Genomic DNA, 24,439 nt, shown 5'->3' on the forward strand with positions numbered 1-24,439 from the left:
GCCCTTACCGACGGCGCTGCCCTGTATAACGGCATTCGCCGCATTAATCAGTGCGACCGTGCTGCCATCTTGCGGGGAAGCGGAATCCAGGATAGAGTGGCGTTCCAGCTAGACTGCAGAAGCTGCATTTCACGTGGGCTGCATCCAGACGGTTCCAGGTTGTCCAAGTGGAGTCAACTTATGCGCGTTTTCGTCACTCCCCGTGGAGTCAATTGTGCTATCAGGGCAGTTTCTAAAGGTACATATTTACAATTCAAATTCAAATCGTATAGTACAATATTAAAAAAGTTATCGTCTTTTAGAGCGTCCGAATATTATAACTGTACATTCAAATTTAATTCATTTATTTATTATATTTGTATCTACAAAACGCACTTTTTAAATTATCGTTACAGGCTAGGATAAAAAAGTTGACAAATCATTATTTTTAAAATTTAATATGATTCCTACCAATTGCAATCTAAACAAATTTTTGTTTACTCATTCTCTAGCAAACTAGTCGGTCTATCATCTTTAAAAATATTCAAGTCTTTCGGACCAATTTTTAAGAAGTTATGCGATTTTCAAGAGTGTCCATAATACCCATTTATAATTTACGGGCACAAATTGAATTTTCGCGCCATTGAGTATGTCACACTCAAAACTACGGTCGTACCAGGTCGTACGGTCAATGAAATTTCCACGTGGGTGATAAGAACAAAGAAGCCGGTCAATCGCCAGATTCTACAGGTAAGTATTTACAAAAGTGTTATTTCGTAGAAAGAATATTGCTATATTATCATTATTATGGAGGAGGTGCGTCTAATATCTTGACATTTAATTTTGATTACCAACACACAATGTTTTCTGTTATATATACGCGAACAGAAATAAATAGTTGAGATTCACAAGAGAAGCTTTATAGACATTATTATTGCAAATATATTTACACAGTTGGATTGTAATTATCGTATGATTCTTGATTTATTTATTAAAACGTGACAGTGTTACGGGGATTTGGTCTTTATAGACAACGGTAAAAATAAAATAATACTACACAATAATTAGATCAAAACGAACGAAAAACCAGTGGAACAATAAAATTGATAAGGTTGAAAGTAAGAGAACAGCCAAAACAGTTTTATTTTTCAGATGCATTTTTCGATCATTTTCGTCTGTTCTGGCACAATTTCAAATAATGGTTAGGTTCGATTCGAAATGGTTTTGCTAAATGTCTGACGAACTTTATAATTACAGATTTGTGGAGACAGATTGACCTATGTAATCAAGAAAGATTACAGTGCTTCACTTAAGAAGTCATAACGATAGAAAACATCATGACTCTACAAGAAGGCACACAACTGACCATTCTTGTGACTCATGTTGAAGCAAAGAATACGTTTCTTAAAATTTGGGGTCATATCGATAAGAATTCTGCAACATGTGTAGGACGCATGATTTATCCCTTCGTCGAAAAGTTTGCTAAAAGTCAGGACTGCTTTGGATCGACAGCTATTAATCTACATTTAAACGCGATTTGCTGCGCTAAATATCTGAATGAAAACTATTATAGAGCAAAAATAATTAGTGTACGTCCAGACGGTATGGTAGTTGTGCAATTCATTGATTACGGCAATATCGAGGTATTACCACCTCAAGATATTCATTTACTCAAAAGTATACCTGGCACCGAGTTTCTACAGTCTTTTCCACCTGTCGCATTCGATTTCACACTGGCGAACGTATTACCGATAAATAAAGTCTGGGGAAATAGAATAATCGAACTGATCAAAAAGAATATATGTTACAACGAATATAAAATCATGATCCATAGTGTGGTTAATAATCATTGCTTTATTAAACTCTGGTATAACAATGAGGATTTCAGCGAATTCTTGATCAAAAGACAAGTGGCTTTAGGAGCAACAGTGCAAGAAATGGTTAGGTAATTATTTGAATACTAAGGGACTTTATTTCTTACTCAATTGTATATTTGTTCCGAGCGATAAATGATAGTATAATGTTTCTTATAATTGCGTTCATAACTTATCGTTACATTGACATTATAACAAAATTTCAGTCTTTTACTTTTTAGTTATTATAGTTGAAATGCATCTACAACGTACAGTAATATTATTTATCTATTTAATAGAACAATACTATTTCTATTTATCTTATCTCTATTTTCATAGGCCACTAACGTGTACGAGAGAACCACAAGTGCCACCGGTATATCAGCAATCAGACAACCACCTCATAAGTAACAATTGTGCTTCAATGGGATCTGTACAGAACGTAAATCCATTAAATTACGTTGGGAATAATATGCATGGATACCAAAAAAATGTTCCTGTATGTTGCACAGCAGAACAGAAACACAGGATGCAGTCATCTGCGCAAGAAGCTCGTGCATTTAAGTCACGTTTTCTAGATGTACCGTCTAAACACAACATATACGTATCTTTTATAGAAGATGGTCCATGCAAATTCTCTGTACAACTTCAGAGTAAAAAACAAATGTTAAGCGTGCTCATGAAAGAGATCAATAATCATCCGACAGAACTATTGCTAGAACCTCCTTTACCTGGATCGGTTTGTTTGGGCCGTTATACACAAGACAAAGCACTATGCAGAGCCGTTGTAGTATCTGTAATGGAAAACAAGTGTAAACTTTACTATGTTGATTTCGGCCATACAGAGGTTTTACCCTATACGGATATTTTCCAACTGCCATCTCATTTTCTTAATCCCGAAGTGCTTTCTATTCGATTTACGCTAAGTGGTGTTCACGAGTTAAATGTTACAGACGAAATGAAAAAATATTTCAAACAAATAGTATTAGGAAAACTACTTGCCTTACATGTTTGCCCGCCTGAAGGACCACCGTTGGTTCAGTATGGAGATTTATACGACGATGGGAAAAACCTAAAGGACATTCTTAGACAAGCGTTTCCAACACCAACAGTATCTCCTATATCTTTCGGATATCAAGAACCAACGAAATTATTGAAAGGTGCTGAAGAAATTGTACACGTTTCATTTGTGGAATCTTGCAGAAAATTTTTTGTACAACTAGACAGCAGTGCGGGATCTCTCGAATCCGTGATGAACTGTCTGACAGAATTTTGTCAAACTGCGCCTACCTTGAGCTTAACGCAACTGAAGATTGGTCTTCCTTGTGCTGCTTTGTATGAAAATCAATGGTTAGTTCAAGAATGTGCCGGTTAAGCTGTGTATGTTTATGCAATTTATGGCTTGTAATCGATGCGTATACCTATTTTAAATATGCTGTAAATGCACAAATATTCACAGTTTACTAATAATATTGAAGTGTTACATAATACTAATGTACATTATTTAATCATTAGGTACCGAGCACAAATTCTTGGTGTAAATGCGGCTAATGTGAAGATATTATATGTTGACTACGGTAACGAAGAAACTGTCAACGCTTCTTATCTTCGTTTCATTCACGACGATTTAATAAAACGATTAGAAGCTCAAGCAATAAAATGTATTTTACATGGTTCGGAGCTTTTTGCATCCACTCAAGAAATTTCCACTAAGTTTGAATCATTGACCTTAGAGAAACGTCTACTCTTAAGAGTGGTAGACACAAAACCAGACGGTCTAATTGTAGATTTGTATGAACCTGAGAGAATGGAAAGCATCAAGACTCAAATGTTACATACAGGTGGAGATGAAAGGAAATCTGTGAATGAACCTAGTTATCAAAATGTGGAAAAGCAACGTAGCCCTAATATAAGCCCGAATATTAATCAGAGGTATTTTAATCAAATATATTTTATCATACAATTGTATGAATATAATTTATAATAAAGGTGAAGTATGTTTCTCGATCGTAATTGATTGTATAAGAGTTGATGATTTCGGCGCCGAAATCATCAACTCTTATACAATCTATAATATTGCAAGTGAATTTCATTCAATTTAACACTTTACTGGAAGCCTTATGTAATAGGATGTTTAATAATTGTGCTGTACCAAAAGAAAGCATAGAAATTTTCTTTTACGTTGCAATTTTAAATGAAACTATTAGATGACGTTATTGAGGGTGATTTGATAGGCCACAATGATAACTGCTGTTGCTATTTAAGGTTCCATTAAGAAGTGTTTAGCCATATACCATAGATTTTTCAAAATTATGCAATAATTACCGGTCGGTAATGTGTTAAAAAAATGCAATAAATACATATAAAATCAACGTAGAAAAATAACTATTGTAGAGAGAAACTTTTTAGTAGTTTCTAAATGTGTAATAATTAGAGTTGTACGAGAACCCAAAACTCTCGGGTCAGGACTCGGGTCTTTACTTTCCCGAAGCTTTGACTCTTCGAAGATTCGAAGGATTCGAAGGACGAAGGGAATTTTCGAAGTGCACAAAGTTTCGAAGTCTTCGAATTGTATGGATTTGTAACTTACGAGTTTCATGTTATGTCATGTTTTTTGACAAATAAAAAATTTAACAGAATTTTCGTAGAATATAAAAAATAAGTAAAGCTTTAATTCGAAGCTTCGAAACTTTGATTCTCATTTCCTTCGAAGTTTTAGAAATTGAAGCTTCGAAACCTCGATTCTCATCTCCTTCGAAGTTTCAGAAATCAAAGCTTCGAAACTTCGATTCGTATTTCCTTCGAAGTTTCAGAAATCAAAGCTAAGAAACTTGGATTCTCATCTCCTTCGAAGTTCCAGAAATCGAAGCTTTGAAACGAAAAGACTTGTCTTTGCTCTAGCTTTCCAAAAAAGTTCAAATTGCATGGTGCAATATTAAAAAAGTTGTCATCTTTTTAAGAGTGTCCGAATATTAGTTCGAGTCACTGTATATATGTAGATAATATTGTTGATACTTCTTTTCTTAGGTCCGACAATACCAGAATGTGCAGTCTGCCTTCAACTGTGCATATATCCAGCATGATTACCTTGTAATCATGTTTACTGTTACCTGTGTGTCAAAGGTATGCAAATCAAAGCAAAAGATGTCCTATGTGTCGTCAAGAAATTCTTCTGGATTTCCTAGACAGACCGCAATTAGTAGAAGTAGAAGAAGCACATAAGGAATTAGATTGTTCCGAAGAAGAATATCAGTTTTATTTTATTAAGCCAAAGATGGTAGTGTACCGTTGTATTTATCAATTAGTTTTTTATAAATCATGAAAGAAAGAGACTGCGTCAGATCGGTAGACATAAAATGTTCTACAAATAGTTAAAAAGTAAACCATAAATAACCTCATCAATGTTATAAATATGGTAAAGATAGAAGAGAGAGAACTTTTTTATATCTTGACAAGATGAGACAAAGCATAGATAAGTTTATAACATACCCCTTCATAGATTAGTGGTAATATAATTCGAGGACTGGCACGAGTTTGGAGACTATTTACAACCTTGGTAGAGCCCAATGTGAAATTGCTATTTGCGACAATGTTTATCTGGTTGTCTTTAAAAATCATTGTCAATATAGACTGTATCCACCGTATTGTAAGCGCTAAACCAAGTGTGATAGGAAAGACATGATAGATATATTTTTTTATACCTTCTATATTTTTTTATACTTCTTAAAGCATAATTGGAATATAATATTTTTCTTTATATTTATCAATTATACGTGATGTTATGTGTATTACAAATAATATAATATAATTATTATTATAAAACTATGCGTGATATCATACCTATATGAGACTTGACACAAATTTGATCTAATCTTAATGTATTTTTGTAATAAACCATTGTTTTTGCAAAATATTAGATTGTTTACTTTGTAACTTCCCTAATGAAAGCATCTTCTTATCGTTATTTAAATATATATATATGTACAATTTTTGAAAACTACTTGTAATTTGTATATGATTTTAAATTACATTATTTCAGGTTGGTGGCAATACAATCAACGTACAAGCCATGAATTAGAAACTGCGTATAAACAAGGCAAACGGAATTGTGAATTATTAATAGCAGGGTTTCTTTATTTCGCTGATTTTGGTTCGATATGGGAATATTTCCGAAATTTTCGTATTTACTAATTGTTAAGGCGGTCGAGAATTGCAAGGGTGCGGGATGCGCGTTCTCATTTCTCGATAATGCAAAGAAGGGGTTTTTCAGTAGTCAAAAGCGTTAGATAAAAGATCAATTTAGCCCGCGATCGTCCTCGAAAGTCCTATTTTTACGTTTATGAGGCGTAATTTGGATTATTAACAGTCACAGCTTCATAAGAATAGCTACATGCGCAGTTGTATGCTTCCGAATAATGCAAATAACGCCTCGAAAACGGAAAAACAGGACTTTTGATGTTAGCGGCCTAGATCGATATTTTGTCTAGCGTTTCTGACTACTGAAAATTCCCATTTTAGCATTACCGAGAAATGAGAACGCGCATCCCGAACCCTTGCAATTCTGGAAAAACAAGTCTACTCCCTTAATATTAACTATTTAAAGCTATCACTGCATATCCATATAGTTTTGAGAGATTATTTATCTTCAAGTACAGATAACGAATTAGAAGAAGCTGAAGAAAGTGAATCTCTTTCTACTCATCCTACATTGTAAGAGCTACGTACACCTAAAGATTCCTATTCATCAAATGCAAATCGATATGGAATTAATTGATTTCAACACAAAATTAAATGTCATCTCATTATATACAGAATATAGTATAATATATTCATGTTTAGAGGTATAGAATATTCGTACATGCAATGTATTAATATGTAAGTTCGTCCGTTATTCTGTGATGTTGAACAGAAATAAAAGAATAAAAGATATGTAAAATATATTAATATGCTTTTGTAAACTGTTGTTGTATTTTCTTCTCCTAACATATACACATGTGCCTTACAAGTAAATAGCTGCGAACTTTGCTATCTGATCTTCAAGAGCTCTTAAAATGTAATTTATAGCTTACATTAATTTTAGAAGTTCAACATATATATTTATTAAGTGTGAATTAACTTGTGATTGGACTGAAAAAAATGTGTAGAAACAATTAACATTTTATCAATCAAAATTTTTATGATATATAATTTTTAATAACTTACAATTTTAATATTTTGCACTTCAGTACAATATATTATTTTTCTTTATTACGAATTACTTCTACATTACATTTTAGAAGGTAAAACAAAGCGTCAGCACAAGCGGACGCTCTAAAAACGACGATAACTTGTTTAATATTGTACTATACGGTTTGAACTTTTTTGGGAAGCTAGAACAATTAGTTTACTACAGGATGTGAAAAAACATTTTTCCAAAAATAGCAATTCATTGGAATTGTAGAAGAAATACTAGAAGTTGCGATTTGTAAGAGTGTCCGTAATACCCATTTATAATTTACTGGCACAAATTGAATTTTCGCGCCATTGAAATATGTCAAAATTATGGTCAAAGAAACTTCCATGTGGGTGATAAAAAGCCGGTCAACCGCCAGATTCTAAACATATCAGTACATATTTACAAAATAGTTATTTCGTAGAAAGAATTGGAGGAGATGCGCGTAATATCTTACGGATAAGGTTTGTATTACTTCTAGTTGCAACGTTGACATACATTTTTTTTACGCAATATCATATAAAGAATATTACATCAGTTAACGTATCTATATATATTTATATGTACAATTTTGATTACAAATATGTTTTCTGTTATATACGCGAACAGAAACAGTTGAAATTCACAAGAGAAGCTTTACAGACATTATTATTGCAAATATACACAGTTGGTTTGTAATGATCGTATGATACTTGATTTATTTAGTAAAACGTGACAGTGTTACGGGGATTTGGTCTTCATAGACAACGGTAAAAATAAAAGTAATACATTTACACTGTGATTATTAATATAATTACATCAAAACGAACGAAAAACCAGTGGAACAATAAAATTGATAAGGTTCGAAGTAAGAGAACAGCCAAAACAGTTTTATTTTTCAGATGCATTGCTCGATCATTTTTTACTGGCCCAATTTCAAATAACGGTTAGGTTCGATTCAAAATAGTTTTGCTAATGTCCGACGAACTTTATAATTACAGATTTGCGAAGACAAATTGACCTATGTAATCAAGAAAGATTACAGTGCTTCACTTAAGAAGTCATAACGATAGAAAAACATCATGAATATACAACAAAGCACAGAACTGATAATTTTTGTGACTCATGTTGAAGCAGAGAATTCGTTTCTTAAAATTTGGGGTCAAGTCGATAAGAATTCTGGGACATGTGTAGAACGCATGATTTTACCCTTGGCTGAGAAGTTCGCTCGAAGCCAGGATTGCGTCGGATCGAGAGCCAACAATCTACATTTAAATGCGCTATGCTGTGCTAGATTTCAAAATGAAGGATATTATAGAGCTAAAGTAATTAACATACGTCCAGATGGTATGGTAGTTCTACAATTCATTGATTATGGCAATATCGAGGTATTACCACCTCAAGAGATTCATTTACTCGAAAGTATACCTGGCGCCGAGTCGCTACAGTCTTACCCACCTGTGGCATTCGATTTCACACTGGCGAACGTATTACCGATAAATGAAATCTGGGAAAATAAAATAATCGAACTGATCAAAAAGAGTTTATGTTACAACGAATATAAAATCCTGATCCATAGTGTGATTAATAACCATCGCTTTATTAAACTCTGGTATAACAACGAGGATTTCAGCGAATTGTTGATCAACAGACACATGGCTCTAGGAACTACAGTGCCAGAAATGTTTAGGTATTTATTTGAATACTAAGGGACTTTATTTCTTACTCAATTGTATATTTGTTCCGAGCGATAAATGATAGTATAATGTTTCTTATAATTGCGTTTATAACTTACCGTTACATTGACATTGTAACAAAATTTCAGTCTTTTACTTTTTAGTTATTATAGTTGAAATGCATCTACAACTTGCAATAATATTATTTATCTATCTAATAGAACAATACTATTTCTAATTATCTTATCTCTATTTTCATAGGCCACTAACGTGTATGAGAGAACCACAAGTGCCACCGGTATATCAGCAATCAGGCAACCATCTCATAAGTAACAATTGTGCTTCAATGGGATCTGTACAGAACGTAAATCCATTACATTGCGATGGAAACAATATGCGTGGCTACCAACGAAGTGTTCCTGTATGTTGCTCAGCTCAACAGAAACACATGATGCAGTCGTCTGTGCAAGAAGCTCTTGTATTTAAGTCACGTGTTCTGGATGTACCGTCTAAACACAACATACACGTATCTTTTGTAGAAGATGGTCCACACAAATTCTCTGTACAACTTGAGAGTACAAGTCAAGTATTAAGCTCGCTCATGAGAGACATTAATAATCATCCGATAGAACCATTGCAAGAACCTCCTTTACCTGGATCGGTCTGTTTGGGCCGTTATACACAAGAAAAAGTACTATGCAGAGCCGTTGTAATGTCTGTAATGGAAAACAAGTGTAAACTTTACTATGTTGATTTTGGCCATACAGAAGTTTTACCCTATACAGATATTTTCCAACTGCCGTCTCATTTTATTAATCCAAAAGTGCTTTCTATTCGATTTACGCTAAGTGGTGTTCACGAGTTAAATGTCAATGACGAAATGAAAGAATATTTCAAACAAATAGTAACAAGAAAGCTACTTGTCTTGCATGTTTGCCAGCCCGAAGGACCACCGTTGGTTCAGTATGGAGATTTATACGATGACGGGAAAAACATAAAGAACATTCTTAGACAAGCGTTTCCAACACCAACAGTATCTCCTATATCTTTCGGATATCAAGAACCAACGAAACTATTGAAAGGTGCTGAGGAAATTGTACACGTTTCATTTGTGGAATCTTGCAGAAAATTTTTTGTACAACTAGACAGCAGTGCGGGATCTCTCGAATCCGTGATGAACTGTCTGACAGAATTTTGTCAAACTGCGCCTACCTTGAGCTTAACGCAACTGAAGATTGGTCTTCCTTGTGCTGCTTTGTACGATAATCAATGGTCAGTTCAAGAATTTGCCGGTTAAGCTGTGTATGTTTATGTAATTTATGGCTTGTAATCGATGTGTATACCTATTTTAAATATGCTGTAAATGCACAAATATTCACAGTTTACTAATAATATTGAAGTGTTACATAATACTAATGTACATTATTTAATCATTAGGTACCGAGCACAAATTCTTGGTGTAAATGCGGCTAATGTGAAGATATTATATGTTGACTACGGTAACGAAGAAACTGTCAACGCTTCTTATCTTCGTTTCATTCACGACGATTTAATAAAACGATTAGAAGCTCAAGCAATAAAATGTATTTTACATGGTTCGGAGCTTTTTGCATCCACTCAAGAAATTTCCACTAAGTTTGAATCATTGACCTTAGAGAAACGTCTACTCTTAAGAGTGGTAGACACAAAACCAGACGGTCTAATTGTAGATTTGTATGAACCTGAGAGAATGGAAAGCATCAAGACTCAAATGTTACATACAGGTGGAGATGAAAGGAAATCTGTGAATGAACCTAGTTATCAAAATGTGGAAAAGCAACGTAGCCCTAATATAAGCCCGAATATTAATCAGAGGTATTTTAATCAAATATATTTTATCATACAATTGTATGAATATAATTTATAATAAAGGTGAAGTATGTTTCTCGATCGTAATTGATTGTATAAGAGTTGATGATTTCGGCGCCGAAATCATCAACTCTTATACAATCTATAATATTGCAAGTGAATTTCATTCAATTTAACACTTTACTGGAAGCCTTATGTAATAGGATGTTTAATAATTGTGCTGTACCAAAAGAAAGCATAGAAATTTTCTTTTACGTTGCAATTTTAAATGAAACTATTAGATGACGTTATTGAGGGTGATTTGATAGGCCACAATGATAATTGCTGTTGCTATTTAAGATTCCATTAAAAAGTGTTTAGCCATATACCATAGATTTTTCAAAATTATGCAATAATTACCGGTCGGTAATGTGTTAAAAAAATGCAATAAATACATATAAAATCAACGTAGAAAAATAACTATTGTAGAGAGAAACTTTTTAGTAGTTTCTAAATGTGTAATAATTAGAGTTGTACGAGAACCCAAAACTCTCGGGTCAGGACTCGGGTCTTTACTTTCCCGAAGCTTTGACTCTTCGAAGATTCGAAGGATTCGAAGGACGAAGGGAATTTTCGAAGTGCACAAAGTTTCGAAGTCTTCGAATTGTATGGATTTGTAACTTACGAGTTTCATGTTATGTCATGATTTTTGACAAATAAAAAATTTAACAGAATTTTCGTAGAATATAAAAAATAAGTAAAGCTTTAATTCGAAGCTACGAAACTTTGATTCTCATTTCCTTCGAAGTTTTAGAAATTGAAGCTTCGAAACCTCGATTCTCATCTCCTTCGAAGTTTCAGAAATCAAAGCTTCGAAACTTCGATTCGTATTTCCTTCGAAGTTTCAGAAATCAAAGCTAAGAAACTTGGATTCTCATCTCCTTTGTAATTTTAGAAATCGAAGGTTCGAAACTTCGATTCTCGTCTCCTTCGAAGTTTTAGAAATTGAAGCTTCGAAGCTTCAATTCTCATCTCCTTCGAAGTTTCAGAAATCGAAGCTTCGAAATTTGGATTCTCATCTCCTTCGTAGTTTCAGAAATCGAAACTGCGAAGCTTCGATTCTCATCTCCTTCGAAGTTTCAGAAATTGAAGCTTTGAAACTTTGATTCTCATCACTAGACTTCGGATCTTTATGCATTTATGGCTTATAAAAATTATCAAAAAATGCTAAAGTACCACACATTTAACAGAATTTAGTACGATTTTTATTTATTATGGATCTACTAATGCTATTACCAATGCAAATAGAATCTCATGTGGTACCAAATTCTTAAAATTTGACTATAAAAGTTTCTGAAATCGAAATTTCGAAATTCGAAGCTTCGAAGCATCAAAATCTTCGACCCTTGAAGGAAAGTAACATCCTTAATCAGGACGAGTCGAGAATTTGATTCGAAATCGATTGATAAAACTTATTAAAACCTCAAACAAATTGATCTATAAATTTCAGCGAGAACATAAACAATTGGCAGAAAAAGAATCAAATAGATACGTGGAATGAAGCGCCGAACACCAATGTTATTCAGGAGAAGCACAAGTCGAAATCTTGGAAAGATAAATCCAACGAAGAAAACCTCTATGAAAATAGGAACGAGAAGAGTACTTTCCATCGCAACGATTCTAGAAATGAGAGATCGAATAATAAAGACGACTTTTCTAATGCCAGGAATGTAAAAGATAAATGGAATAACAGAAACGAGTACAATGATTCGCTGAAGAGTAGTAGAGGTGGTAGTAGAAGTGATAGAGGTGGTAGAAACAAAACTTCAGGATACGGTTCGAAAAGTCATTCTGCCGACAAAAGCTGGAGCGACAAAGACTCGGACACATCATCTAGGGGAAGTGGCAGACGTGGACGAGGTGGTTCGACGCGCGGTGGTTATTCTAAGCGTGACGGATTTTCTGGAAAAACGCAGCGTGTTAGATTCAGTGACGATGACAGCACCAAAAGCGGTAAATCGAACAGTCAGTATTCTTTTCGGTATTAAGAAATATTTCATTTGTGTACGTTTACATTTAACGCGTACATTTTTTACAGGCGACTCGTATCACGGAAATAACAAATCCAAAGATCGAAAGGGACAGGGATACAGGCTGACGCAGTACAAGGTAAAATATGCATAATAAATAAAGCAGAAAAGTATGTCTGTATGTTCCGATCGATACGATTCGGTCTGAATCTAGCAGAGCTGCTAGACGGTGGCACGGACGCAAGGATCTGTGGGCCTGGTTGCGAGTTAACACATGTAACAGGGTGTTCACGCTATTACAAGCCAGCGTTCTTCATAGAAATAATAAATATCAGAAATAAATTAAAGAAGTATCCCCTACTTTTTTAGGGGAATGCTGTATTCTTAAATGGAATGCTATTTTTCTTTATATACATGGAAGCACGTGCTAAGACAAAATTCGTATACAATACAATGACCTTCTACGCCATTACATTGCTTGCAAAAAGTGGTATTCATTTTTCGTCTTTCATTTCTTTCGAATATTCATTATCTGTAAGAAAATACCGCTAGTCCAGACAATGAATGCTCATAAGGGGGGTGTAGAGGGAAATGGAAGGAACACAATTTTTAACTTTCGGACTTTGTTCGGACTACTTAGGAGATAAACATACTAAAAGTCCCTACTCCTAGGAGGGGGCACGTAGTAGGTCCCCTTTTTCCTGTTTTCCGCTTATATCTCGGAAACTATGCGTCCTAGCGATAAGACCATTCCATACAAAATTAAAGCTGACAAAATGTGCCACAAGATTGATTCGATTCAGTTTTTCGCTATCTCGCATAGTTTCCGAGATATCCGCGCTCAAAGTTCACTAATAGTGCTGAAGAGTTAGATAGTCAAATAATAAAAATAGTGAACTTTGAGCGCGGATATCTCGGAAACTATGCGAGATAGCGAAAAACAGAATCGAATCAATCTTGTGGCACATTTTGCCAACTTTAATTTTGTATAGAATGGTCTCATCGCTAGGACGCATGGTTTCCGAGATATAAGCGGAAAACCGAAAAAAGGGGCCTTCTTCGTGTTTCCTGCCCTGTCCTAGTCCAAACAAAGTCCTAAAGTTAAAAATTGTGTTCCTTCCATTTCCCTCTACAACTTTTCGTTGACTGGACTACGCTGACCGGTAATAGCACGAGCAACCTGTACTTTTTCGCGTGTGATTTGCAAGGTACTACCACAATTTTTACAGTATTTCATTCGAAGAATTTCATTACTTTGTATTCCAGTCAGCCGCCGCAAATAATATGGAAGAAGAACGGCGACGCAGTCCCACACGAAACAAAAACGAGTTTCGTATTCCGGCGCCTAATGTAGTCATCGGATCTACGAAGAATTGCGAAGTAGTTTTCACGAACGGTCCGTCGGATTTTTACATCCAATTCAGTCCCGATTATACCGCATTAGATTCCATGATGGACAGTATCGCGTCGATCTACGAAAACGGCGGAGAATTAGTGAGAGAATCGAAGATATTCAACGGTTTATACTGTATCGCTCAATATTCGGAAGATTCGAGGTGGTACAGAGCTACAGTTAAATCTATCGAGAAAGACAATGCAACTGTTCAGTTTCTAGATTACGGAAATACAGAGACAGTGGTTTTTGATAAAATCAAAGTCATTCAAAAGGAGTTTCTGAAACTTCCTATACAAGCTGTACACTGTAAATTATTTGGTCTGGAAGGTGCTACCTTGGATGAGACTGCAGCGAGTACGTTCGAAGATAAAGTGGACGGGAAATTGTTCGAAGCAGAATTTGTGACTGAAGAAAATGATATATACGGTGTCATGATACGCGAAGTAGTCGATGGTCAACGAACCAATGCGTTTGTAAACGAGGAATTTTGTAAAGGAGTCAATTTACTGCAAGCGAAGGAAGCTACGCTATTTAGTTTTAAGCCAAATAAGAACGTGAAACAACCAGCTAGACCCGATTATGCATCTCCGGACGCTGTCTGGTCGACAGTCTCCCATAAACCCGAGACTAAGAAGGACGTGATCGTTACGTGGTTTACAAATTCGAATAATTTCTATTGCCAAGTGCTGGACAATGAGAATGAATTTAAGACTATTATGAATAAGATTCAGAGAGTATACGTTGGCAGAGAACCCGTGTCGTATACGTTAAAGGTATTCCTTGCGAGCCGGTTCTCACTTATGGGTCATTCCATGCCAACTCGATCACTTTTTGCAGGCACACCATCGTCGATTTTGTACTAAATGAAATATGTTGTAGTCCATGTGAAATTAGGGGGTTTAAGTCATCGTTTAGCCGGTTTCGAAATTTTTTAGAAATGGCAGGCCGTCAAAGTTTTCAATTTTTGCCCATTTTCGCCCATTTTCGCGAAAACGTGCCTCACTTGCGATTTTTTATCTCGGGAACTATTTGTCCGATTGAGCTACACTTTTTTTTGTTTTATTCGGAAAGGATTGGGCTATTGTAAAATAATTTTTCCAACCCCGACAATCGACTTTATAATGTCGAAAAATTTAAATAAATTCTTTTTCCATGTTTTTTTCGATGATGGGGCTCAGTGATTTAAATTTAAATTTTTCGACATTACAAAGTCGATTGTCGGGGTTGAAAAATTATTTTGTAATAGCCCAATCCTTTCCGAATAAAACAAAAAAGAATGCAGCTCAATCGGACAAATAGTTCCCGAGATAAAAAATCGCAAGTCAGGCACGTTTTCGCCAAAATGGGCTAAAATTGAAAACTTTGACGGCCTGCCATTTCTAAAAAATTTCGAAACCGGCTTAAAACCCCCCTAATTTCACATGGACTACAACATATTTCATTTAGAACAAAATCGACGACGGTGCCTGCAAAAAGTGATCGAGTTGGCATGGAATGACCCTTATACAATTCGTATAGAATATAATCAACATTTCTCTTCTTTTAGATCGGATCACCCGTGATAGCAACGTTCTCTGAAGACAAAGCTCTTTATCGTGCAGAAATCGTCGAATTAAATAAATGCAATGGTCATCTTATTCATTACGTAGATTTTGGGAACAACGCTGTGGTTGATTTTCGAAATATTTATCCCGTAGAAAAGGAGTTTATGCATCTGCCTAAACAATCGTTTCAATGTTCTCTACTAAACATTATCCCAAAAGATGGTCTCAGTTGGTCTAATGTCGATACCAAAGCAGTCGATAATTGTTTCAACGGTGACAAATATACGTGCACGTTTCATGGTGTCGAGGATAATAAATATTTAGTTTCATTAAACAATAATGGAAAGGATGTCGCTGATATGTTGGTTGAAAAGAACCTCGCAGCATTTGCCTCGAAAGCTAAATCCGATGATGTCGCTGACGGTAAAAATAATTTCTTATTCAACGTTCTTGTTTTCAAGAGAAAATTGTAACATTGCAATTTAGTTTGTCCTTCGAACGAAGAGATTTCCGATACATCTCGGTTGTCCTTACAATAGCTATCTTTCCTGCTTCAACCACTAAAATAATATACAGTAGCGGACAAAATCAACTTTTAATATTTTTTCAACAATTCCGATCAATTGCAATTTTTGAAACAATTTCTTTTCACATTCTTTAGTAAACTAGTTGCTCTAGCTTCCCAAAAAAGTTCAAATCGTATAGTACAATATTAAAAAAGTTATCGTCTTCTCTTTAGAGCGGTTTTAAACTTTTGTCCGCTACTGTAAACCAGAAATGATTGAAACGGAGCGAACAACTATTGGAACCGTCAGCGTATTGCAAGTCTCTTCTATCTAGGCAGTTTCACGTAAAGATTAAAAATATTAATGAAATATGAGAACGTAGTTTTCTAATTGTTTTTAATATAATCAAACTATTGTCACTAGTGTACTGTATTAGTTTCTTCTTCTTTTTCTACAGATAGCAAGACGATAGCACCCACAATTCAAAATGAAATTGAACGCGTGGATATAAATCTTTTAAGCGGTCAGGCGCTTAGAGTGAAAGTATCCAGTGTGGAAAATGTGTCCAAATTTCATGTTCAACTTCCTTTCGCCGCAGAATGTGAAAATTTGATAAATACATACATGAATAATACCAAGGTATGTTTTATACAGATATATTCATAAATGTTCATAAGTATTCAATCAGATTACGGTGTAAGTGTGCGTGCGTATGTATATATGTCTTATAATTATACTCACAAATACGTTAAAAAAGATCGATAAGAATGTTTGGCAAGTACGATGAAATTCAATGCATGAAAAATATTGAATCCTAAAATTTCGAATAACTCTGCTCAAGTAATTACACGTGTGAACATAACTTTAGCATAAGATTTTTAAAATTGGTCCGAAGGACTTGAATTTTTTAGAGATGCTAGATCGACTAGTTTGCTGGAGAATGAGTAAATAAAAATGTTTGTTTAGATTGCAATTGGTAGGAATTAGGGCTGTAACTTTTCTGAAGCTTTGAAGACTTTGAAGCTTCGAAGGATTCGAAGGAACGAAGGGAATTTCGAAGTTTTTGACAAACCATCATTTTTAAAATTTTGTATGATTCCCACCAATTGCAATCTAAACAAATTTCTGTATACTCATTCTGTAGCAAACTAGTCGATCTAGCATCTTACAAAAATTCAAGTCCTTTGGTTCAATTTTAAAAAAGTTATGCGATTTTTAAGAGTGTCCATTTAATATTATCTTCGACTGTATATATTTTTCAATGGCAAATAATTTTTTAATTACGACATGACTGTGCATGAAATTTCAAGTGTCGAAAGTAAATCAGCATCGCTAACTTTATTCTTCTAATCATACAAAGTATTTTGCGTTTCATTGCACGATGTATGGTATTAGTAACAACAAAGTATACTCTCCTGTGTAGGTTACCTCTACAAAATTTGTAACTAATGGATATCGACTGTTTATAGCATGTTACAGAATTAATTGTCTCGTTCAAATTGCAATCTATTTTTCTTCAAATTTAGTTTGTTAGTGAACATAAATGCAACTACAAATTAAAATTATAAACATACAAATTTGTTCTTGTCCAATTTGACTATTAATATTGCATGGTAATTATTAGACTCCGGATGTTTATGCAAAATGAAAAGTTTGTTCGTCAATTGCAAGATGCAGGAGCTAAATACAAATTTATATTCTTCATTAATAATTTTAATGTGGTGAAAATAATATATGAACACTCTTAATGTTTACACTCTTTTAATATCTTCACTGTTTTAATTTGCACTCGCTCATTTTTGTTATAAATGCATAAAATCCGCTGTCTAGTAATTATATTATAACAATGAGTCATGCAATGTAACAAGTAAGCTCAACAATGTTTAACATTCGATTTCATTCCCTTTTGTGCTCTTAACATTTGAGAATGTTATTAATTCTATTAACTTTAATTAACAACAACAACTGCAACATTACTCTAATATCACATTATTTCTATTTTGTACAAATGTGTAAAGTGTAAAGTAACTTTTTCATTGAAATAAGCAAGATATTAAAAACTCAATTATTGTAACTTTTTGAAAATTCGAAGTCCTTGTTGATGGATAAATGATTTTAAGCGAATAACATTGATAAGGATAAGTATGACAATGGCAGGTGATGCAACGATTATCAGCCCATGAGATATGCCTAGGTACAGGTTGTTTGGTTTGTTCGAATGGAATTTGGAGACGAGCAGTAATCTGTAACCGTTCGCAATCTGCAGGCTTAGATGTAAAATTCATTGATACTGGAGCATACGATGAAATTCTCTCGGACTGCGTGAGTTCTTTTGAAAGAAAGAGATTAATCTAAATCTAAATGCTAAAACCATATCATTACTAGAGAATGTGCAGAGCATCGATGCTAGATATATGAACATAGATGTTACTTAATACCATACTTGTTGCATTGAATTATATTAACGCAATATCACATAATTTAAAAAAAGATCCAATTACAAAATTCAGCAGATACAAATATTATAGTTTCAACAGAACTTGTTGAAGCATTCGATATTTAAAGAATAACGTAGAATTAGAAACTAATGTCGCATTGCTTCATACACTGTCATTAATATTAAGCATAAAAACACTTGATTAAGTCAGGGACCGTAACAGTTATAACCAGAAAGAAAAAAAGTCATAGAATAACAAGTATTTCATCGACTAAAATCGTATTGCTTACAAATAAGGATTATAAGTAACCGAAAACTTTTTCTCTTGTTCGTAAATGTTGTCGTTGGGAGAAATTCATTTCGATCACTTATAACAGTTATTCGATGAGATAAATTTATTTCGATCGCTCATAACAGTTATCGATGAGATAAATTTATTTCGATCCCTCATAACAGTTATTGATGAAGGAAATTTGTAATAGTTATTATCAAATAGTACAACTTTTACATGGTAGACAATGGATTATTTCATAAATTTTTTATTCGTAAAATTAATTACTACAATGACAGTTTAATGAGACTCGCTCATAACAGTTCTCTCATCGATAACTGTTATTTTCTTTCATTGATAACTGTTATGAGCGATCGAAATGAACTCCTTCTCTCATCAATAACTGCTTTGAGCAATCGGAACAGTTTTTCTTCATCGATAACAGTTATCGAGGGGGATCCAATTTTTTGAACACTAATAACTGTTATTTGTAACTAAAAAGTATAAAAATCGATATTTTTTAATCATTTTGTTCCTCGAATATATTTTGTGTACATTATCTTCTATTTCAATAATAATCAACTGTTTATTAATGATTTTTATCATAGAAAATTTTAGAATAACTGTTATTCTTGGTCCCTGGATTAAATGCGTTTTAAACCTTTAGTATATAAGAATACTTTCATATTTTCTTTCACGCTTATTTCTGTTTATAATATTTGTATGCATCAATCATTGATATTTAATACTACAATCAATTTAGGTGTTAGCGTTGCCAGGAGAGCTCTCGGTTATGCAAAACCAGGCAGTAGAATGTTCACTTACAAACGCTACGTGTTCGCCCGAAGCAGATGCAACGTTCAAGAAATCTGTCGAAGGGAACGAAGTAATTATGTACATTGATCAAGTTGACAATAACAGGTAAGCTTACATCAAATTAATCATATTTCCTTCTACCCTTCCAGTTATCATCCTCTATAAACTCTTCTCTGTTTTCCACAGGCTTATCGTAAAGTTGTTCAACACTTCCGGTAAGATGATTCACAATCCAGAAAACACAGACGAAGAAATATCACCAATTTGTCCAATGCCTATTCTAAGTTCTACGCATAAAGTGTTAGTATCGTACGCAGATCATTCCGCCAGCATATGGCTGCAGCGTAACGCAGAGTTAGCTCTGGATAGAAATTTAAGCGAAGCGCTCGCTCAGTATTATCCTGCGAATGGCAAGTTGGTGAAGCCCGCAGTGGATTTGTTGTGCGCCGCGAAAGGTGCTGACGGACTATGGTATCGTGGTAGAGTCATAACCTATACAGAAACCAAAGCTTGCGTAAACTTTATTGACTATGGAAACAACGAGGAAGTTGCTCACGATGTGATAATGACATTGGATCCATGCTTCTATGTTCCGCATCAGTTAAGCATCAACGTATCGTTACCAATTACTCTTGGAGGCACAGCATCCGAACAAGTAAACATACTGCAAGAATACTTGTCGAACAAAGAATTCACAGCTGTTTTCCGTAACGTGAACAAAAAATGGACAGTAGAGTTGCTGTACGACGGAGAGAAAATCAGTGAGAAGTTGGGAGCGCTTAATTTACCATCGCAGCAAGAAGTATCTAAAGCAATCGATGTCCACAGCATGGAAGTAGGTCGTACATATGACGTATCTGTATCCCACGTGGACTCCCCTAGTCAGTTCTGGCTGCAGTCTACAGAAGACGCTTCAAACCTTTCAAAGAAACAGTTGGAGCTCCAAGCAGAAGCTCCCACGTTCCCAGAAGTGCAGGGAATATTGGAAGAAGGAAGTCTGTGCGTCGCGATGTACACTATCACGAATCAATGGTACAGAGCAGAGGTAATCGACGCGGACGAGGAGATAACGACAGTCCGATTCATCGACTACGGAAATGCTGATGTGATCGATAACAAATCTGGAAAGCTTCGACAGATTCCAGATTCCTGGAAGGAGATCAAGGAGCACGTGGTCAAATGCAGGCTAGACGTAATTGCCACAGATTCAGAAGACTGGAGTACCACAGCAAGCCAGAGATTCGAGAGTTTAATATCGCCCGTGGAATCGTTGCAAGCGTTGGTGATCGCGAACGGAGTTCCCAAGCGAGTCGACCTGCTGGTGAACGGTCAAAGCGTGAGCGACACGTTGGTCAAGGAAGATCTCGCTGTGAGGATTCATGCCGAGGAAGATTTGATAGACGAGATCGTCGATCTCGAGTTGGATCCTCATTCGGCTTTCGTGAGCCACATCAACTCTCCGAGCGAGTTTTGGGTGCAGGAGGAGAAGTCTGTCGGCGATCTGGAGGTTATGACCGATAGATTCATCATGGCGAATATGTTCCCCAAGGTTGAGACGATCGAGGAGAATATGCTGTGCGTCGCGAAGTATCCGGCGGATGATTACTGGTACAGGGCTCGGGTTATGTCGCACAGTGACGATGCTACGCAAGTTTTATACATCGATTACGGGAATTCGGCTGTCTCGACCGAGATACGAGCTATCCCCGAGGACCTGATGAACGTGCCGCCGTTGTCGAGGAAGTGTCGCTTAGCCATGCCGGAAGGAGTTACAGAATGGTCGGAACAGGCCTGCGAAGAGTTTGTGAAACTGGCTGCTTACGGAGCGACGATATTCTTGTTGGATGTGTTAAACGATGACCACGACGAGAATGAAACATCGTTGGTCAAGCTGACATTGGTCGACGAAAACGTGACGGATCTGCTTGCCAAATTCTGCCAGCATTGTCCTCCGATCATAGAGGAACGACTGCCTCCGTTAGGCGAGGAAAACTCACCGAATGTGTTTATCAGTCGTATCAATTCTTTGGACGAGTTCTACGTGCAAAATGAAAGCTGCACCGCGGAGTTGAACGCGATATTGGACAAATTAGAAACGGCACAAGATTTCCTGCCGTTAGACACGATCGAGGACGGCACTGTTTGCGCTGCGATATTCCCAGACGACGGCGCATGGTATAGAGCTAGAATCCTTTCGCATTCTGGAGACTCTGTCACTGTTTTTTTCATCGACTACGGCAATACTGCGGTTACGAACGAGGTTAGAATGCTGCCTGCTGATATAATGAATATACCTGCCTTTTCGAGATGCTGTGCTCTACAGAAACCAGAAAATATGACTTCCTGGCCATCGGAAGCTCAGAAAACGTTTGTGGAACTTTACAGCGACGGAGAAACGATGTTCCAATCGGAGATACTTGATGACTCGTGCGATCCAATCTCTGTTAAACTGACTCTGAATGGGAAGAACGTTATCGACACGCTGGTTTCACCTTCTAAAGAGACATCTTCTTGCGACGAAGTTGCGACAGTCGAAGAAACTGTGGATCAAACTTTGCATACAAGCGAAGGACAAATTGAAGAGGAGAAACAGGATAATTTGCCCTCTAGTTTGTCTGTAGAACTCACTGTCGATGAAATAGTCCAGAATATGGAAAGGAATATCACGGACGGAACGGAAGAAGAAACAGGAACTTTTAACACCGAACCACTCGAAGAGAAAGACGTCGAAGCGACGACAAAACTTTACGACAACCTGGCAATACAAGATCAATCCCAGTCCCACAGTAGGGACGAGAAAACATCGGAAATGGATGCGGATTTAGGAGAAGTGAATCAAAGTGAAGATGTACAAGCAGTAGAAGTTGTTGAGGAACCTCAATCGAGTGTTACACCGATTGCAATGGATACTACTGTCTTAAAAGATGATGGTGATGTCAACGACTTCCAAGGAGAAACACATGTTGCAGGAGATATTGTTCGCGATGTTCAGGAAGGGAAACACATCGCAGACAGCGAAGCTGTTACCGATTCCCAGGAAAAGAAACACACTGCTGAAGATACTGTTCAAGATCTTCAGGAAGAAAAAGACATAGCAGAAAGCGAAGCTGTTACCGATTTACAAGAAAAGAAAGACACTGCTGAAGGTACTGTTCAAGATCTTCAGAAAGAAACACACATCGTAGACAGCGATGCCGTTGTCGATTCCCAAGAAAAGAAAGATGCTGCTGAAGGTAATGTTCAAGATCTTCAGGAAGAAAAACACATAGTAGTAAACGATGTTGTTACTGATTCCCAAGAAAAGAAAGACACTGCTGTTCACGATCTTCAGGAAGAAAAACACATAGTAGTAAACGATGTTGTTACTGATTCCCAAGAAAAGAAAGACACTGCTGTTCACGATCTTCAGGAAGAAAAACACATCACAGATGTCGTTGTCGATTCCCTAGAAAAAGGAGACATTGTTCACGATCTTCAGGAAGAAAAACACACAGCAGAAAGCGACACTGTTGCCGATTCCCAAGAAAAAAGCGATCTTGCAGATGTTCACGATCTTCAGGAAGAAGAACACATCACAGAAAGCGACGTCGTTGAAGAAAATTCTCAAGAAAACAGAGACACTGCTGAAAACAACGTTCGCGGTCTTCAGGAAGAGAAACACATCGCAGAAAGCGGTGTTACCGATCCCAAAGAAAAAGGAGACATTGCTGAAGATATTGTCCACGATCTCCATGAAGAAAAACACACCACAGAAAGCGAAGCTGTTACCAATTACGAGTATTGTAACAAATTGTTAAAAGATATGCAGGAAATGTCTTTCACTGCTCATTCGAAAGAAGCGACCGATACGAAAGCAGAAGTTAACACCGACAAGAGTAAAGATAAGAAAGAAATTAAAGAGAATACAGGCACCGAGTGCAAGGTTATAGACGAAGAAGATAAAAAATCATGTACTAAAGCAGCTGTTGAAGACGTTGTTGAGTCGAAGGCTATCCCAAAAACTTCCGAATGATTATTTACAAAGAGACTGACTTTGTATTTAAACGTACGTGTAAAAAAGCTTATATGTATATCGTTTAATTTCTCAGACAAGATTATGTTTTATTTTCAGTGAGATTGCTACGCAATTATCTTTCTGCAAAAGATGAAAAAATCGTACTATACATCCACGGGAAAAATAATGTCTTATTGTGTTTCCTTCGAGAATATCTAATTCTTCTAATAGGAGAAGAACATTCCCACAATCATACTCTGCAGCTTTAAACGCGAAAGAAAATTGTAAACCAGCAAGTTTATTTTTGTTATTTTTTATGTTTTTACTATTTTAAGAATACTAGGGTAGTGTATTATTTAATTTTGTATTATAATGAAGAAAAGGATGTTCTTTTTATAATAACGTGAAAAAGTCTGTTTACAATAAAAACAGTGACAAAGTATTTTCCGGTGTTTTACCAAAGAGTAACAAAGGATATATTCGTGGTAATGTTTAGTTTGAACCAGCTGTTCTGTCTTTGTATGTCGTATTCTTCTATAAATTTATTGTATTGTAAAGCTAATAAATAATTGCTATTCGAATTTTCAACGAAAACTTCATACATATAGGGACGTTGCTTAACAAAGTTTGAGACATTTCGTTAACGACGTTGATAAAGTTAGCAAGTGCAACATAGCCATGACAAGCATAATTAAATAAGGATTCATTTTTCTGTATTCGAGATTTTATTATGATATGTTTCGTTTCTTAAAATGTTTTAAAATCTTTATATAATTTCGCAACGAAAGATGCAAATATCAAAAGCCAATGAAAACGAACAGTGTATAAATGTGTAAAAGGTTAGATCATGAACAAAGTTATAAAAACAATTATGCTTCTCTCCATCAATAAAAAAAAGAGAATTGATTTTTTTCTTTTA

At 35.6% G+C, this 24,439-nt stretch overlaps 2 protein-coding genes across 9 annotated transcripts; both read left to right on the forward strand.

Moving 5' to 3' along the window:
- The first annotated feature begins 143 nt into the window (after nucleotides 1-143).
- On the forward strand, nucleotides 144-5,745 carry LOC143217723 (protein tudor-like). 2 transcript variants are annotated; one of them, XM_076442279.1, is made up of 6 exons: nucleotides 144-238; nucleotides 492-729; nucleotides 1,237-1,924; nucleotides 2,172-3,182; nucleotides 3,348-3,764; nucleotides 4,860-5,745. In XM_076442279.1, exons 3-6 carry the CDS (start codon nucleotides 1,317-1,319, stop codon nucleotides 4,924-4,926), a joined length of 2,103 nt encoding a protein of 700 aa, XP_076298394.1. In that variant the 5' UTR covers nucleotides 144-238; nucleotides 492-729; nucleotides 1,237-1,316; the 3' UTR covers nucleotides 4,927-5,745. The 2 variants fall into 2 exon arrangements, with proteins under 2 accessions (XP_076298394.1, XP_076298395.1); XM_076442280.1 differs by lacking the exons at nucleotides 144-238; nucleotides 492-729 and adding an exon at nucleotides 737-1,015.
- Nucleotides 5,746-7,366: 1,621 nt separating this feature from the next.
- LOC143217721 (protein tudor-like) lies at nucleotides 7,367-23,962 on the forward strand. 7 transcript variants are annotated; one of them, XM_076442276.1, is made up of 13 exons: nucleotides 7,537-7,891; nucleotides 8,025-8,713; nucleotides 8,961-9,971; nucleotides 10,137-10,553; nucleotides 12,037-12,551; nucleotides 12,625-12,695; nucleotides 13,823-14,725; nucleotides 15,499-15,919; nucleotides 16,460-16,641; nucleotides 18,160-18,324; nucleotides 19,474-19,631; nucleotides 19,713-23,571; nucleotides 23,638-23,962. In XM_076442276.1, exons 2-12 carry the CDS (start codon nucleotides 8,106-8,108, stop codon nucleotides 23,536-23,538), a joined length of 8,277 nt encoding a protein of 2,758 aa, XP_076298391.1. In that variant the 5' UTR covers nucleotides 7,537-7,891; nucleotides 8,025-8,105; the 3' UTR covers nucleotides 23,539-23,571; nucleotides 23,638-23,962. The 7 variants fall into 7 exon arrangements, with proteins under 7 accessions (XP_076298390.1, XP_076298391.1, XP_076298392.1 ...); XM_076442275.1 differs by lacking the exon at nucleotides 7,537-7,891 and adding an exon at nucleotides 7,367-7,508 and having other exon boundaries at nucleotides 19,713-23,962; XM_076442277.1 differs by having other exon boundaries at nucleotides 12,037-12,539; nucleotides 19,713-23,962.
- The last annotated feature ends 477 nt before the right edge of the window (nucleotides 23,963-24,439 follow it).

Source organism: Lasioglossum baleicum, chromosome 17 (genome assembly GCF_051020765.1).
Source record: "Lasioglossum baleicum chromosome 17, iyLasBale1, whole genome shotgun sequence".
NCBI lineage: Eukaryota > Metazoa > Arthropoda > Insecta > Hymenoptera > Halictidae > Lasioglossum > Lasioglossum baleicum.